Source organism: Colletotrichum orchidophilum (genome assembly GCF_001831195.1).
Source record: "Colletotrichum orchidophilum strain IMI 309357 chromosome Unknown Scaffold_71.1, whole genome shotgun sequence".
In the NCBI taxonomy this organism is placed as follows: Eukaryota; Fungi; Ascomycota; class Sordariomycetes; order Glomerellales; family Glomerellaceae; genus Colletotrichum; species Colletotrichum orchidophilum.
Genome location: NW_019173027.1, coordinates 199,105 through 217,348, shown reverse-complemented (window position 1 = coordinate 217,348; position 18,244 = coordinate 199,105). Strand labels below are relative to the sequence as shown.

The following is an 18,244-nucleotide window of genomic DNA, read 5'->3' as shown; positions in this document are numbered from 1 at the left end:
AGAGCATAGCACAGGTCGGGATTCAGGGCTAACGCCCAAATCGCCAGGGTTCATTGGACCCTAGGCCCGGGGTTCATTCAGGAAATCCAATCGGACCGCGAGTCGAGAAGTGATAGGATCTTGGCTACCCTGGGTAAGCGAGAACAGGCATTAAGAGCAACACCCAGCTGTGCAATGCATGCTGTTTACACTAGAGACTACATATCGGTTGCTTATCAAGATCCCACTTATTTTATCAGACGTCGCTTCATTCCGCCATTGTTTGACCTCGCGTCTATTTGACGCCTATCCTATACAGCGAGACTGGTCGGCCTGGGAATGTCCTCCTTGTCACAACTTAATATTGCGCAAAGTTTATTGCGGAAATCCTCCGGCTTCCGCCGAACACGTGCAGTTTTACCTGTTTACAACAGACAGATGCCGCTAACGAGTAAAACGAAATCTTCCAACAGATTCCAAAGAAAACCCATCAGCTGAGCAAGCATCCGTTACACAATTGTGGCTTTTGGCTTTTTTGGCCGAGCTACCTAAGGCATACTTGCTTTGCTAATGTTATAGCTTCCGTTTTATGCGGATATCACTCTAGCAATCTCAGTCTCAGCCTCCAAAAGTGGCCTTTTTCGTAGCCTGACGACTAGGATCCTCTCAAGTCAGACATGCCTCCCAGCCAAGTTTCGATCCTCCACATCAATAATGATTCCTTTTCAGACCGTCGTCGTTCCACTCGACAGGGCCCAAAGTCTTTCTTTCTGTACCAGGTCAGCGGCATAGCATCCGGTCTGAAGGACCAGAGAGCGGTGCTCCCCGTGCCGCATCACGAATCTCGATAGTAGATTCTTCTGACAAAGGCCCCTCTCGTCGATGAGCAGATTCGTACTCACTCCGTCTTCGGTTATCTTAAACCTGACTGGCTCACCTAGCCAATAGCTAACTTTGTGCTCCTCCCTTGCTCCCCGTGCCACAATACGAAGCTCGATAGTAGCATCTCTCAACAATGGACCCACAACCCGATGAGCAGATTCGTATTGGCCTTGTACTAGATTACCCCAGAGATACCTAGCTAGCTCACCTATCCATGCGCGTGCTCCTCTCCTGCGGCGTCGACGAACCATCCGCTGTATTGTCTCCTCAACCCTGGCGTGTGTGCCCGCTAAACTAGCTCTCACATCGTGGCATCGATCGGTAGTGGTGAACAGTTTTCCGGTCGTATTTCAATCTTGATCGAGAGGAATACACCTCCAATCTACCGAAATATTGCGTTGGATACAGCAAGAATGGAGTTTGTACGGCCGCAGGAAGCCCAAAGTTCCAGTCTGGAGCTCTCGGTACTGCACAGCATTGTTACGTGCTTTCTGTTTGTTCTGAATGTGGAAGATCGGTCTCTAAAGCATGCCGGTCACATTGAGAAGCCTCAATAATAGCCACTCATCTCGTCTTTTTTCTCTCTTGTAATTTCGCTTGAATTCTTCAGGAGCATTCAAACTCTCAGATATTTTATCCGAAATCGCGCTTTACGTCAGTCTATTGGCTAGCTTCATTCACACACATCATCATCATCATCATCATCATCATCATCAAATTTCGCTTCAAAGTTTCACACAGAAACTCTTATACCCAAACCTCTAGGATCACTACCCTACTACACCCAACCGACAAGATGAACTCCACTCGTGCCCAGATGGCCGCCTTTTGGCAGACCTACGTCGCCGGCCTCGAACCTTGCACTCTCAACCTTGCTGGTGGTGGCCGATCCGTCGGCACCCAGCATCGCACCATGAACATACCCGTCCATGACGGTGGTCTAGCCAGACTTCGGCGGTTCTGCAACGACACCGACGTGTCCTTGGCCGCTGCCTTGAAGGCTGCCTGGGCCATGGTCCTCCAGGCCTACACCAACGCTGACGGCGTGCTCTTCGAGGTCGTCGAAGGCTCGCTAGGAACTGAGAAGGGTTCCGGGGAGCAGACGACTGTCTGTGATCCCCTGGCATCTCTTGCCCGTTTCCAGTTCGGAAACGAAATGACCTGCGGACAAGTCGTCAGCAGCATTGACGCAGACCAGTCTAGCAGCGTCATGTTCAAGACGGCGAATATCGGCGACGCCTTGGGTGCCGCATCTGGAACGAACGGTTCCTTATATAACACCAGATTGGCATTATGGAATGACGATGATTGCGAATCATCCACTCCGAGCCTTCCGTCATTGAAGAATGACAAAATTCAGGTACGCAATTTTGTTAATGTTCGCTAGGCGAACACCAAGCCCCCCCCCGGGGGTCATTCGAAATGCTGCGAATCTCAAGACGGGACATCTTTCTTACAATAGCGCTAGATTGCTTGCACTATTCACGTAAGAATTGGGAGGCACTTGATCAACGCATGTATAGAATACACGACGTCCTTTGTGTCCGACTGGGAGGCCGGCCACGTGGCTGCAACTTTCAACCACATGATGAATTTCATCTCATCTCGATCCACGACGCCAATCGCGTTGCTGGAAGTCATCCCCCGTTCTCACCTAGACGAGATCAAGCGCTGGAACTGCGCAGATCCTCAAGCACTCCAAACTTGTGTCCACAAAGTCTTTGAAGCCCGCGTCGCCTCACAGCCCGACGCCATCGCCGTGGCTACGCGGCAAGGCGACCTCACCTACCGCGAACTCGAAAACTTGGCCAACAGCCTGGCACATCACCTCGTCGATCTTGGTGTCCGGCCAGATATTCTTGTTCCCGTTCTCTTTGAAAAAAGCGTCTGGGCCTTGGTGTCATGGTGGGCCATCTTGAAGGCTGGCGGCGCTTTTGTACCGATGGATGTCGGTCATCCCGACCAGAGACTTCATGATATCATCGCATCATGTCAAGCAAGCATTATTTTGGCATCGCCTTCAAGTGCGACCCGAATCTCAACCTTGGACAGCCACACTCTCGTTATCGATCAGGATCTGATGGATACGCTACCGAAGAAGACATCACCACCACAGACGGCCGTCGCTCCCCACCATGCCGCTCTGGTCATCTTCACCTCCGGTACAACAGGAAAGCCAAAGGGCATCGTTCTTGAGCACAGTGCAGTTTGTACAGCATCTGCCACCCAAGCGGTGACCTTCAACATGGGCCCCGGCGATCGTGTCCTACAGTTTGCCTCGTACACCTTTGACGTCGCCCTCGCAGACATGTGCACCAATCTGATGGCCGGAGGGTGCGTATGTATCCCGTCAGATCACGAGCGCATGAGTAATCTTTCCGGATTTATTACCGACATGGGCGTCAACTATGCAAATTTGACAACCACCGTCGCCGGTCTCCTGGACCCTGCAGCAGTGCCTGGCCTGAAGACTTTGGTGTTGGCCGGTGAAGCAATCACAAAGGAGGCTCTGACGACGTGGTCCGGCGTTCTCAACCTGTACAACGGTTACGGACCCGCGGAGTGTTCGTTGTGCACTGCCTACGGGCCCATGTGCGTGGACGACGAGCCAGCCAACATCGGGCTGGGTCTCGAAACCATTTGCTGGGTTGTCGACCCAAACGATCACGATCGCCTCAAGCCCATCGGAGCCGTGGGCGAGCTGCTCATCGAAACTCCGCTCATGGCACGTGGCTATCTGAACGATCCGGAGAAGACGCAGGCTGGATTCATCTACAATCCACGCTGGGCATCTGATGGGCCTGGCTGGCGGCGGCGCATGTACAAGTCTGGCGATCTGGTTCGGTATAATGAGGATGGCACCTTGATCTACTTGGGTCGAAAAGACGCCCAGGTCAAGATTAATGGTCAGCGAGTCGAATTATCCGACATTGAATTCCACGTCCGGGCGAATCTGAGCAAGGCCAGCCAAGTTGCTGTTGACTTGGTCCAACTATCTGGCTCTGATGCCCGAAAGACAGTGGTTGCCTTTGTTTGCGTCGAGCAGGAGAACAATGAAACGGCAGACGACTCTTCTGATGCGCTTTTCCTTCCCATTTTGGACGATCTTCGACCTCATCTTTTGGCTCTGGAAGAGAAGCTCTCAAGTCACTTGCCAGGATACATGATCCCATCAATGTACATCCCGGTGAAAAATTTGCCAGTCACCATAGCTGGCAAATTAGACAAGAGATCCATCCGCACTCACATCGCCGGACTATCAAGATCGCAAATCGATAGTTACTTCCTCATCGACCCTGCCTCTGCTGGAACGAACGATTCAATGTCTCAACCACAGCTCAAGGTCTACGAGCATTGGAAACAAGTCCTGTCTCTGTCGCAGGGGAAAGCGGTTCGTCCCGAGGAAAACTTCTTCAGGCTTGGTGGAGATTCTTTAACTGCGATGAAACTTTCAATCTCGTTGAGAAAAGATAAGTTCTCTCTCAGTGTTGCTGACATCTTCCGCGGGCCGACCCTTGCCCAGATGGCGGCTCTGATGACTCCTGTGGACGAGACCGAAGACGAGACTACCTCAGCTCTGGTTGAACCCTTTTCCTTGATCAACAAACACCACAAGAACTCAGTCCTACAAGACGCTGCTCTGCAGTGCTCTGTGGAAGTCGAGTCAATCATGGACATCTTCCCATGTACGCCTCTCCAAGAGGGCCTGATGGTCTTGTCGGACAAGGAGCCTGGTTCTTACGTGGCGAGGAACGTTTTCCAGCTCGGCCCGGACGTCGACATCAATCGTTTTAAGAACGCATGGGTAGAGACAGTCCGGACTACTCAGATTCTCCGAACCATGATTGTACACAACGATGCAATGGGATCTTTACAGGTCGTTGTTGATGGTGTTGCCTCCTGGGAGGATAGCGAGCTCAGTCTCGACGTCTACCTTGCCGAGACCAAACCCGCCAACATGATCTACGGAGACCTAATGAGTCGTCATGCAATCGTCGGGAACGGTAGGGAGAGGTATTTCGTCTGGACAGCACATCACTGCGTCTTTGATGGCTGGTGCATCCCTATGCTCGTCGAAAAGCTCGCGGCCCTGTATGACGGCACGCCCATCCCCCCATCGACGCCCTTCAAAGCTTTCATCCGCCACCTCCAGGACCTCGACGAGGGTATCGCAAGCCAGTTCTGGAGCCAACAGTTGGAGGACTCGAGACCGGGTTACTTCCCCAAGCCAAGTACGCAAGACGAGTCTCAGGATTCCACCGTTGAGAGCGTCGTGACCGATCTTGTTCGCTTCTCTCCGGAGGCAACCGGCATCACTCCATCCACCATTCTTCGGGCTGCCTGGGCGCTGGTCGTCGGGAAGAACTCCGATCAAAACGACTTCACCTTTGGAGCGACTGTCACCGGTCGCAACGCGTCACTCGAAGGAATCGACACAATGATCGGACCGACAATCACTACTGTGCCGATCAGAATCCGCATCGACAAGGATCAAAGCGTGTCCAACTTCTTGGAGACGCTGCAATCTACCTCGACCGAGATGATTCCCTTTGAGCATTTCGGTCTGCAGAACATCAGCGCCATCAACAGCGATGCCAAGTCCGGCTGCGGCTTCCAGAACGTCCTCGTCATCCAGCCCCAGTCGGAGGAGACCGCCTCATCGACCGGCTTGGACATTCAGTTGACTAACAAGGGCGGCATGAACGGCCACACGTACCCCCTCCTTGTCGAGTGCAGCATGGGAAGCGAGCAGGTCAAGATCATTGCGCGATACAACCCCACGTGTCTCACAGCCGACTACATGTCGCGCGTCCTGCACCAGTTCGAACACGTCATCGACCAGATCACCAGCAGCTCGGAACGCAGGCTGGGAGACATTTACTTCATGAGCCCCCGCGACACAACGCAGCTACTACAATGGAACGCCAAAGTACCGCGTGCTGTCGAAGCCTGTATACATGAGCTCATCAGTCTTCAGGCTAAGCAGCAGCCGGACAGGCAGGCAATCTGTTCGTGGGACGATAGCCTCACCTACGCAGAACTTGACACCCTCTCCACTGACCTGAGCATCCACCTTGCGTCTCTGGGCGTGTTGAGCGAAGATATAGTGCCACTGTGCTTCGAGAAGTCCGCCTGGACCATCGTGTCAATGATAGCCATTCTGAAAGCCGGGGCAGCTTTTGTCGCCTTGGATCACTCCCACCCCATCGACAGACTCAACGGTATTGTACGAGACACGAATGCGAAGGTCATACTAACATCCCCCTCCCTAGAAAACTTGCTAGATACTACTGACAGAGTCACAGTCCCGATAAGCAGAGATTTCATCGAGGCATTGCCCCCATTGTCCGACAATACCTCGCCTCTGCCCAAAGCAACCCCTAACAACGCAGCCTACCTCATCTTCACCTCTGGTTCCACCGGAAAACCAAAGGGAACCATCCTAGAGCACAGGGCGTTCTGCTCCAGCTCGCTGGCCCACGGAAAGGCCCAGCTGACGACCTCGTCTTCGCGCGTACTCCAGTTTTCTTCGTACGCTTTCGATGCTTCCCTCGTTGAAATCCTCACCACCCTCATCCACGGCGCCTGCGTCTGCGTCTTGAGCGAGGAAGAGCGCGTGGGCGACATCGTCAGCGCAATGAACAGGATGGACGTCAACTGGGCCGTGCTGACCCCGTCCTTCATCAACCAGATCACCCCGCAGCAGGTGCCTCAGCTCAGGACCTTGGTCCTTGCCGGCGAGGCCATGTCTCGCAAGGACATTGAGCGGTGGGGTGCCGCGGTCGACTTGGTCAACGGGTACGGGCCCTGCGAGTGTGCCGTCGTTTCTGTGGTCAACTCTCACGTCACTGCGGACACGGACCCGAAGAACATTGGGCTTCCTACCGGCAATCGCTGCTGGGTCGTGGATGCGTCGGATCATACCCGGCTTGCACCCATCGGTTCCATCGGCGAACTGGCTATTGAAGGACCGACTTTGGCGCGTGGCTACTTGAACGATCCGGAGAAGACGGCGCTGGCATTCGTGGAGCGCCCGCGATGGTTTGCCATGGACCAAGAGACGGATGTCTGCCGCATGTACAAGACGTGAGTTGTCATTTTGCATGGGTATTTCTATTCAAACAACAATTTCATTCTAACCATGATATTTTAGAGGCGATCTCGTTCGCTACAACTCCGATGGATCGCTCAACTTCGTCGGTCGAAAGGACACCCAGATCAAGATCCGCGGCCAACGACTCGAGCTGGGCGAGATCGAACAGACACTGGCATCTTGTCCCGATCTTCAGCACGTCTTCGTGACCGTGCCAAAGTCAGGCAAGCTCCAAGACCGACTCACAGCCATCATCACCGCCAAAGAAGGCGACACCTCAGGAGGGCCATTAGAAGGCCCACCGACGCTAACAACGCAGCTTTCGAGAAATGCCATCGCCAAGATCATCTCGGATACCCATCAGAGGCTGTCCAACGCCCTACCAGTCTTCATGATACCCACTGCCTGGGCGGTTGTCACTGCGATGCCGATGAACAAGTCCGAGAAGATTGACCGCAAGTGCCTGGACCAGTGGCTTGTTGATCTCGACGACGAGGTGTACAGCACAATCATGAACGCTACATCCGGTTCCAACGAGGGTAGCCAAGCGACCACCAAAGCTGAGAAGGCCATTCAGCTTATCGTCAGCCGGGTCCTGGGCCTTGGGATTGAGAAGACAATAATGTCCTGGTCATTTGTGTCAATGGGTGGGGACTCCATCACTGCTATGCAGGTCAAGTCGGCTTCCAGGACGGAAGGTCTCTCTCTCACGATCCAGGATATCATTCGAAGCAAGTCCCTGATTCAGCTCGCTCAGTGTGCCCGGGAGATTGCGGGCCATGAAAGACAGCCATCGACGTATGTCGACGAGACGGACAAGGCCTTTGACCTGTCGCCTATTCAACAGCTGTACTTTGATCAAGCCTTCGTCGAGGGTTCCTGGTTCAACCAAAGTATGGCAGTCAAAGTGTCAAGTCCGCTCGATGGCTCGGTGTTGGCCGCCGCAGTTGCAGCATTGGTTCGCCAGCACTCAATGTTGCGCGCACGCTTCTCCTATGGACCCGAGGGACGATGGTCTCAGAGGATCACAAACGACATTGATAACTCGTATAAAATTCGGCATTTCACAGTCGATGAGGAGGCCGCGATGGATGGTATCTCGGCGACTAGTCAGCAAGAGATCGATCCCGAGCAAGGTCCACTGCTCATAGTTGACGCTTTCGACATCGATGACAGCCGACAGTATTTGTTCCTCACTGCAAGTCACTTGGTCGTCGACCTCGTGTCCTGGAGAATCCTCCTCGACAATCTGCAGACTCTTCTCATCAACGGCGACGCGACTAAACTCACAGCGACCCCGTTCCAGCAATGGTGTCAGTTGCAAGCAAAGCACGCGCAGGAGGAGCTCTCACCGTCTTCCGTTGGCTGCCTCGCAACAGACAACTTCGACGTGGAATATTGGGGCCTCGAGAACAAATCAAACACTTACGCCGACACCTTGACCGTCGATTTCGCCCTCAACAGCGCAACGACCAGCAAAGTCGTCAGCGGCGCTCACCAGTCCCTCCACACCGACTTTGTCGATCTCGCCGTTGCTGCTCTGATGCAATCCTTCACCCAAGCATTCTCGACGCAGAGAGCGCCGACAGTCTTCCTCGAAGGACACGGTCGCGAGACTTGGGATGAGGCGGTCGACAACTCTTCCACTGTCGGTTGGTTCACCACGATGTACCCTCTCCAAGCTACCTGCGGCGATTCGATCGACACAGTCATCTCCGTCAAGGATGCGCGTCGCGCCGTATCCAAGAACGGCTGGTCTTACTTTGCGAGCCGATTCTTGAACCGCCAAGGCATGGAGACTTTCGGTCAAAATGGCCCCGTCGATGTCATCTTCAACTATGCCGGACAGTACCAGCAGCTTGAGGATGACAGTGCATTGCTGCAGCTTGACACCAGCCATTTTACAGGAGCCACGCTGAACGACATCTCGACCTCTACTCGGCGCTTCGCGGTGTTCGAGGTCAATGCCGAGGTTCACCATGGCGTTGCGAGCTTTTCCATTGTCTACAACAGGAACATCAAGAACGCTAACTTGGTGAGCGACTGGTGTCGCAAGTTCCGAGACACACTCACAGAGACTGCATCGCGTCTGACGAACATGGAGCAGAGGTACACAGTGTCCGACTTCCCTCTGCTATCGCTGTCACCCACCATTCTCGACGAGTTGCTCTCCCGTAAGCTACCTAGCTTGGACTTGTGTCAACAAGATGTCGAGGACATGTATCCCTGCTCTCCGATGCAACAGGGCCTTCTCGTCAGTCAGGTCAAGCAGGCTGGAAGCTACGATGTCCAGTTCTACTGGGAGATTGTCGGTTCAATCAGCTGCGAACTGCTCGTAGACTCTTGGCAGCTGGTTGCAGATCGACATCCTATCCTTCGAACCATTTTCCTCGAGAGCACTCGCGACGACGGCCTGTTCGACCAAATCGTCCTCAAGCCTCGCGCCGTGCCTTGCCTGGTGAATGTCCTCGACGATACACAAGACAACACGCCGTCACAATTCTTTGCCGAGGGCAGCGACCTGCCCCTGGAAAGCAGTGGAAAACCCCGGTACTGCTTGTCGATTCTGAGAACCGGCGGCCAGACTCTTTGCAGACTCGACATCAGCCACGCGTTGATTGACGGCGGTTCGACCGCGTCCTTGGAGCACGATTTTGCACTTGCTTGTAACGGTCAACTGGCGAGTCTCAACCCCCCACCTCCCGTGTATAGAGACTTTGTCGAGTACATTTCGACGCGGCCGATGGCAGAGAGCGTCGAGTACTGGACCAACTACCTCCGCGACGCCGAGCCCAGCCCCTTGCCGCCACTTCTCGACAACAACACCGATTCAAGCGAGATGCCGGAAGTGCGCTACGTTGACGTCGAGCTAGGAGACACGACACGACTGATCAACGAGTTCTGTGCCAACGAGGGATTCACCGCTTCCAACCTGTTCCAGGCTGTCTGGGCTATTGTGTTGAGGACTTTTGGCACTTCTGAAACTACCTGCTTTGGATATCTCGCTTCCGGGCGTGATTTGCCGATTTCTGGGATCCAGGATGCCATTGGGCCGTTCATGAATATGCTCATTTGCAAGCTGGTCGTCTCCAAGGAGGCCACGGTCGACAGCATCTTGGGCAAAGTTCAGGATGATCTTTTGCATAGTTTACCTCATCAAGTTTGCTCCATGGCGGAAATCCAGCACTCGTTGGATCTGTCCGAAGGATCGTTGTTCAACACCGTCATGTCATTCCAGAGGCTGGACAAGACTGAATCCACCGAGGACAATGGCAGCATTAGGATTGTCAATCTTGGTGGAAAGGATGTTTCAGAGGTATGAGATGGAAACTTCACGATCACTTGCTACCAACATGAACGCTTGCTAACCCAATATCTTTCAACAGTTTGACATCACAGTCAACGTCGGTCACTCCCAGGACGGCTTCGAGGTTTCCCTGGGATACTGGTCAAACTTCATGTCTGACGGATTTGCAACCCATGTCGCAGCCACCTTTGCGCACATCTTGGCTGAAGTTGTCCGGGCGCCTGGCCAAAAGGTCGGCGACATCAACTTGCTAAGCCAAAGTAGCCTCAGCACCATCAAGGACTGGAACAACTGGACTCCCGACAGCTTTGAGGATTCTATACAAGACATCTTCGAGGCCCACGCTGCATCGAATCCCCAACGACCAGCCTTGTGTAGCATGGATGGGGAACTCACCTACGGCGAGTTGAGGCAGCTTTCGGACACTCTAGCGCATCACCTCATCAGCATAGGACTGGAGCCCAATACCTTCGTCCCCATCAGTTCGGAAAAGTCCATCTGGGCTATTGTTGGTATGATGGCTGTCCTGAAAGCCGGAGCAGCTTTCGTTCCTCTCCCTCCCTCTGATCCACTTGCAAGAAAGGAGCAGATTCTGGGACAGATCAAAGGGACCGTTATTCTTCTTTCAGAAACAGAGACTACGACGTGGTCCCCAAGAGACGGTCTCACAGCTGTACCAATCGGTCCCAACTCCATCGCGCGGCTTCAATCATCTCCTGACAGCTTAACCCCAAAACCATCCTCAACCAGCGCCGCCTACGCACTCTTTACCTCGGGCAGCACCGGCGTACCCAAAGGCGTAGTAATCGAGCACGGATCCCTCGTCGCCAGTTTGTACGGCCAAGGCCGCGTATATGGCATGTCCCCCGAGACCCGGTCCCTCCAGTTTGCATCATACACCTTTGACGCATGCATCATCGAGATCTTCGGCCCGCTCTTCCACGGCGGCTGCGTCTGCGTCCCAAGCGACTCGTCTCGCCTGGACGACATCGTCAACGTGGTGCAGGCCCTGCAGCCGAACTGGACGTTCCTGACACCCTCATTCCTGCGGCTGCTCGAGCCGAGCCAGATCCCGAGTCTCACGACCATCGTGGTCGGAGGCGAGGCGCCGGATCGCCAGGGCTTGCAGATCTGGCAGCCCGTGTTGGAGCAGCATATGAACGGCTACGGGCCGACAGAGACGTGTATCATCTGCGTGATCAACTGCTTCGACTCTCCGACTACCAACCCGGCTTGTATCGGAAAGGGCGTCACAGCCAGGACCTGGGTCGTCGACCCCGAGGACCACCATCGTCTTATGCCGGTCGGCTCCATCGGAGAATTGCTCGTACAAGGTCCCATCTTGGCAAGGGAGTATCTCGGAGACGCCGAGAAGACGGCCAGCGCCTTTATCGAGTCTTGTGCCTGGTCGGATTTGAAGCCATCTTCCCCTGCGTGGGAGCGACGGTTCTACAAGACTGGCGACCTCGTTCGGTACAACCTCGATGGCAGTCTGAACTATCTCGGCCGCAAAGATGCTCAAGTCAAGGTCCGAGGCCAGCGCCTTGAGCTTGGCGAGATCGAGTCCCACGCAAAGTCATTATGGGGAGAAGGCTTGGTTGTCGCAGACGCGGTGAAGCTCGGAGCCAGGGGCGACACTCAAGTCCTGGCATTGTTCGTCACCGCAGACTGCTCCCTCGACAACGGGCAGAATATCCCGACGAGCCTCAGCAAAACCCTTGAGCAAAGGCTCAGACACCTCGACGAGGGCTTGAGAGCCCGGCTACCCGGCTACATGGTCCCGTCCATCTACATCCCAACCCAGGAAATTCCACTCAGCATCGCCGGCAAGACTGACAAGCGAAAGCTTCGGGGCTGGGCGCACGACATCACCGAGGAGCAGATCCTCCTGTTCACTCTCGCCACCCAGAATAAGCGCAGCCCGTCGACGGCGATGGAGCAGACGTTGCAGAAGCTGTGGGCTGAATTGCTTGGATGTCCTCCCTCATCCATCGGCTGCGACGACAGCTTCTTCCGTCTTGGAGGCGATTCCATTCTGGCGATAAAACTTGTGGCCTCTGCTCGGAAGGCTGGCGTCTTCCTGAACTTCCCCATGATCTTCAACGCACCGATACTAGCCGACATGGCGAAACAGGCTTACGCCCTGAGCGAGGAATCAGCTGAGAAGCAGGCCGAGAAAGATCGACTGCGCACCGGTTCGGCGCCCTTCTCGCTCATCGACCATGGGTGTGACACCGTCCGCAAGGAAATCTCGGAGCTTCTCAACATTCCCTCTCAGAACATCGAAGACGCTTACCCGTGCACAGCACTTCAGGAAGGATTGATGCTGCTCTCTACCAAAGAGCCTGGAGCATATGTCAGCAGGCAAGTCTATCAGCTTGATCAATCCATCGACCTGGACCGCTTCCGCCAGGCCTGGGAGACCTTTGTTCAGTCGACCTCCATCCTCCGCACCCGCATCGTCAACCTCGATCTTCTTGGCACAGTCCAGGTTGTATTGGAGGATGGTCTCTGCTGGAAAACCAGCACCGACCTCGACGAGTACTTGGATGCCGACGAGCACCTGCCCATGGCATTTGGCGATTCCTTGTGCCGACTCGGCCTTGTTCAGAGTGATTCATCGGGGCAGAACTATTTTGTTCTCACCATCCACCACTCTTTGTATGATGCATGGAGTCTGGAGTTGGTCCTCGAGGCCGTCGAGTCCATCTATGCTGGGCAAGCCTCCCTGCCGGCGATGACGCCTTTCAAGGACTTCATTGCCGATCTGAAGCAGTCTGAAGCCTCACTTTCGAGGGACTTCTGGATCTCTCAGCTCAAGGGCACCTCGTGCTCCCCATTCCCTCAGCTTTCGAGCGCGAGTTATCAACCAAAGCCCGACAAAGCCATTTCCAAAACGGTCTCCCTCGCAGGCTTGGCCAACAAAGACGTGACTGTTGCGAACCTTCTGAGATCAGCTTTGGCCGTCTCAATAGCCAAGTTCACTGGCGAAGAAGAAGCAATCTTTGGCGAAGTCTTGGCGGGAAGAAACTCGGCAGCCGGCGACGTTTCACTTGTCCTGGGACCAACGATTACTACTGTGCCCGTGAGAATCAAGATTGACCAGGGACAGAGCATCACCAACTTCCTTGCCGCCGTCCAGGAACAGGGAACAGCGACAGGCCCCCACGAGCAGTTCGGTTTGCAGAATATTGCTCGTCTGGGCCCCGAAGCCGCCGCCTCCTGTGCGTTCCAGACCCTCGTCGCGATTCAACCCACCGAGCAGGCCGCTCTGGCAGCCACCGGGGTCATGACGCTGCACCAAGTCAGAGAGGACACCTCTGAGAACCTCGGAGCGTACAGTCTCATGCTGGAATGCAAGCTCGGCTCCGATTCGGCTGTGATGAAGGCGAAGTACGACGACAGCCTGATCACAGAGACGCAGCTACAGGGCCTCCTCGACCAGGTGGAACACATCCTGGGGCAGTTCTCGACTGACGACTCTGCGCAAAAGGTGGCCAGCCTTCAGTCACTGAGTGCTCCATCGATCAAGAAGCTCATGGAATGGAATGACCTTGCCCCTATGAACAGTCCCGGGACGTGCCTTCACCACTTGTTTGAAGATATGGCGAGGAAGCAACCTCTTCGACCGGCCATCCGCGGTTGGGATGTTGACTTTACCTACCAGGAGCTCGACGAAGCTGCCACGATTTTATCAAGAAAGCTTAAATCGATGGGTGTTGGTCCTCAAGTTCTTGTTCCCCTGGCATTCGAGAAGTCATCCTGGGCCATTGTCGCCATGGTCGCCGTTCTGAAGGCCGGCGGAGCCTTCGTTCCCTTGGACGTCAACTGCCCTCTGAGCCGCAAGTCAGACATCATCGGCCAGACGGGCGCAATCATTGTCCTTTCTTCTGCGGGGCACGTTGACAAGTGGGAATCCTTCACGAACGTTCACGTCTTGGCCGTCGACCAGGAGGCAACGACAGAATCAACCGACGCAGATGTCTTTTCTGACAGCGCTGCCGCCATCGATGCCACTGGTCCCAGCAACACCGCCTACCTCATCTTCACGTCTGGCAGCACCGGTAGACCCAAGGGCGTCGTCATCGAGCACTCGATGGCCAGCGCCGGCGCCTGCGGCCACGGATCCATCCTCAAGTTCGGCCCCGACACGCGCGCGCTGCAATTCTCCTCCTACGCCTTTGACGCCTGTATCATGGAGATTTTCGCCACGCTGACCTACGGAGGCTGCGTATGTGTGCCGAGCGATGGCGCTCGTACCGGGGACATCGTGACAATCATGGAACAGATGCGAGTCAACTGGGCCGCCTTCACGCCCTCGTTCCTCAAGACGATCCGACCAAGCGACGTGCCGCACCTCAAGACGCTCATCGTGGGAGGCGAGTCCTGCACCGATGACTGCGTGGAGACCTGGGCGCCCTGCCTCGAGATGATCCAAGTCTACGGTCCGGCCGAGTGCACCGTCATCAGCGCCGCCATCACCATCGACCCCGGTTCGGCGACGGCGTTTAACAGGGCGTCGAATATCGGCTATCCAGTGGCGTGCCGTCTCTGGATCACCGACCCGCATAACCACGACGTGTTAGCGGCCATAGGAGCGATCGGTGAGCTCGTGATCCAGGGCCCCATTGTCGCCCGCGGCTATCTCGATGATCCGGAAAAGACGAGCGAGGCCTTTATCGACTCTCCGACGTGGTTAAGCGGGCTTTACGACGGCGAGAACACGCGAATCTATAAAACTGGTGATCTCGTCCGCCACAACCCCGATGGTTCCATCTGTTTCATCGGACGAAAAGACCGGCAGGTCAAGGTTCGTGGGCAGCGGGTTGAGCTGGGGGAGATTGAGCATGTCTTGTCGACATGTGCTGGTTCACGGCACAGCATGATCCTCTTGCCCAAGTCAGGGCAATGCAAGGGGAAGCTGGTTGCTGTGATATCCGTCTCTCTCGTCGCTTCGGCAAGCAACTCTCCAGAGGCGATCCAGCTTGCCAGTATGGCGGACGGTTCCATCTCCGATCAGGACATTGCATCGATGCAGAAACACATCTCGGAGCAGTTACCTTCGTACATGATTCCCGAGATCTGGGCTGTGGTGGCAGACGTCCCCCTCACGCCGTCGATGAAGATTGATCGTCGCATCGTCACTCAATGGATCGAGGGACTGGACATGGAGACCTACACGAACATCCTCAAGCAAGCCGGTATCGGAAAGGACGACATTTTGGCCAAGAACGCGGTTGAAGTCACACTGCAGCAGGTCTGGGCCCAAGTCCTGAACCTGCCGATCGAGATCGTCGGCACGCAAAACTCCTTCTTGAGTCTTGGCGGCGATTCGATCACGGCAATGCAGGTCGTCACAAGGTGCAGGTCGGAAGGCGTCTCAGTCAACATGCAGAACGTCCTCCGCAGCCGGTCTTTGAGCCAGCTCGCAGCCGGCGCCAAGGTGGCTACAATTGCGCCTCTCGCCGTTGCAATGGACGAGGACGCGGCTGAGCCATTCGCCTTGTCGCCGATTCAATCGCTGTACTTTTCACATCTTGCGTCTCAGGGATCTGATCGTTTCAACCAGAGCTTCCTGTTACGACTCGCAAATAGGACTGCGCATGGGGAGTTGCGAGGAGCCGTCGATGCCATCGTGTCTCGTCACGCCATGCTCCGCTCACGATTCCAGCAACAGGAGGACGAGACTTGGACTCAACGTGTTGAGACTGAAGTTCCGTCTTCCTACCGCTTCCAAACTCATGAGGTGTCGTCAAAGGACGAGATGGCAGCCATTGCTCGCGAGACAGCCACGACGCTGTCAGTTGTCGGTCCTGTTTTCGCGGCGGATGTGTTCCACACCGAGGACAACGACTACATCTTCCTCGTGGCACATCACCTGGTCATCGACCTCGTTTCTTGGAGAGTTGTCCTCGGACATCTGGAACAGTTGCTTTCAGGGGACTCCATCACATCGGCCAAGTCCATATCGTTCCGAACCTGGACAAATCTCCAAGCCAGCTTTGCCCGCGAGTCTGATGACATGTTGCCCCAAAAGGCACTGCCTTTCGTCGTTCCCCAGATGGATTATGCCTACTGGGATATGGAAGACAAGCCGAACTCCTACGGCGACGTGACTAGCATGGGCTTCATGCTGGATGCCGCCACGACTTCGGCTCTGCTGGGTCCTTGCCATGACGCTCTTCGCACGGAGCCGATCGACATCTTCCTCTCTTCAATCATGCACTCTTTCCGGCGTATCTTCAACGACCGCCATACCCCGGCTATTTTCAACGAGGGCCACGGAAGAGAGCCCTGGGATTCTGCAATCGACATCACCGAGACCGTCGGCTGGTTCACGACGATGCATCCCATCCACGCCGACGTGACTACGGATGACGTGGTAGACACTGTCCAACTCGTCAAGGACGTCCGCCATTCTATACCACAGAACGGCTGGCCTTACTTCGCATCGCGCTTCCTCAACGACCAAGGACGTCAATCATTCGGCCAGCACGACCGCGTCGAGATGATGTTCAACTACTCGGGGTTGTACCAGCAGCTCGAGCGACAAGACACCCTGCTCCACCGCGAAGCCTGGGACGACGACAACGATGTTGCCGAGATTGGCGCGCTGATCAAGCGCATCTCGCTCTTTGAAATCGGCGCCAGCATCGAGAACGGTCAGGCCAGGATAACCTTTATCTTCAACCGCAACATGCGGCATCTCGACAAGATTCAGGCATGGGTCAAGGAGTGCGAGGGCGTGCTCCGCGATTCCATTCACAATCTTGCGAGGATGGAGCCTCAGTTCACGCGAACTGATGTTCCGCTTCTCGCCCTGACGCCAGAGGAACTCCAGACTTTCAACCAGGACGTCGTGCCACTCGTTGGATCGTTTACCGACATTGAAGACGCGTACCCCCTGTCGCCGATGCAGCACGGCATCATCATGAGCCAAGCCAAGAATGCCTCAAACTACAAGTGCCACTTCTCGTGGAAGGTCACAACGTCGCGGAACAACGGCATTGTTGATGTTGACCGTCTGGAAGCTGCCTGGAGACAGGTCGTCGAGCGTCACCCCACGCTCCGAACCGTCTTTGTCAAGTCCGCCAGCACCAAGCGACTCACCGACCAGGTCGTCCTCAGAAACATTTCTCCGTCCGTCGTGCGAAGATTCGCTGCCGACAACGTCGAAGCGCTGGACTGCTGCAAGGAGGAAAACTGCGAGGCCGTCGATGCCCTGCACCAGTTGACGATTTGCACCACGAAAGACCATCAGACATTCGTTCGACTCGACATCGACCATAGTCTTATCGATGGAGGCTCCCTCGGTCCCTTGCTTGGTGACTTTGTCAAAGGCTACGATGGTACTCTAATCGAAGGCACACGCCCCATGTACAGAGAGTACATTGACTACATTCAAAGACGGCCCATGGAAGAGTCCATATCGCACTGGAAGCAATATCTATCAGGTGCCGAGCCGTGCAGTCTGCCCAACCTGGCAGACATCAGCGCGTCCGAGAACAACCTCGTCACCCTCGAAGTCGACTTCACCATCCCCGCAAAGTCCATCATCGACTTCTGCGCCGCCAACGAAATCACAATCTCCAACTTCTTCCAGGTCGCATGGGCCCTGCTCCTCCGCACGTACACCGGCACCGACGACGTCCTCTTCGGTTACCTCACCTCGGGCCGCGAGACTCCCGTGGAGGGGATTGAAGACGCCGTCGGTCTCTTTGCCAACATGATGGTGTGTCGCTTCCGCGTTCAGAGCGAGAGTCCCTTGCTCGGGCTGCTTCAGGAAGCCCAGCAAAGTTTCCTACAGAACTTGGATCACCAGTACTGCTCGCTCGCGCATGTGCAGCACGCTCTAGGTATGGCTGGGCAGTCTCTGTTCAACACGGGCATCTCGCTCCAGAGACTCCCGTCTGCGTCGGATGAGGGGTCTTCAAGTCTGAACTTTGAGCACCTCAACGGACAGGACTCGACAGAGGTAAATC

At 55.2% G+C, this 18,244-nt stretch overlaps 1 protein-coding gene across 1 annotated transcript in view; it reads left to right on the top strand.

The window, feature by feature from the left end:
- Nucleotides 1–1,657: 1,657 nt before the first annotated feature.
- The window catches only part of CORC01_08412 (uncharacterized protein), a gene marked incomplete at both ends in the record, with an annotated part of 28,035 nt that continues 11,448 nt past the window's right edge, over nucleotides 1,658–18,244 (top strand). Inside the window, 4 exons of the mRNA XM_022620043.1 lie at nucleotides 1,658–2,126; nucleotides 2,385–6,948; nucleotides 7,016–10,271; nucleotides 10,342–18,237. Of these exons, the coding sequence (XP_022473500.1) occupies nucleotides 1,658–2,126; nucleotides 2,385–6,948; nucleotides 7,016–10,271; nucleotides 10,342–18,237 (16,185 nt within the window). The remainder of the gene's footprint in view (nucleotides 2,127–2,384; nucleotides 6,949–7,015; nucleotides 10,272–10,341; nucleotides 18,238–18,244) is intronic.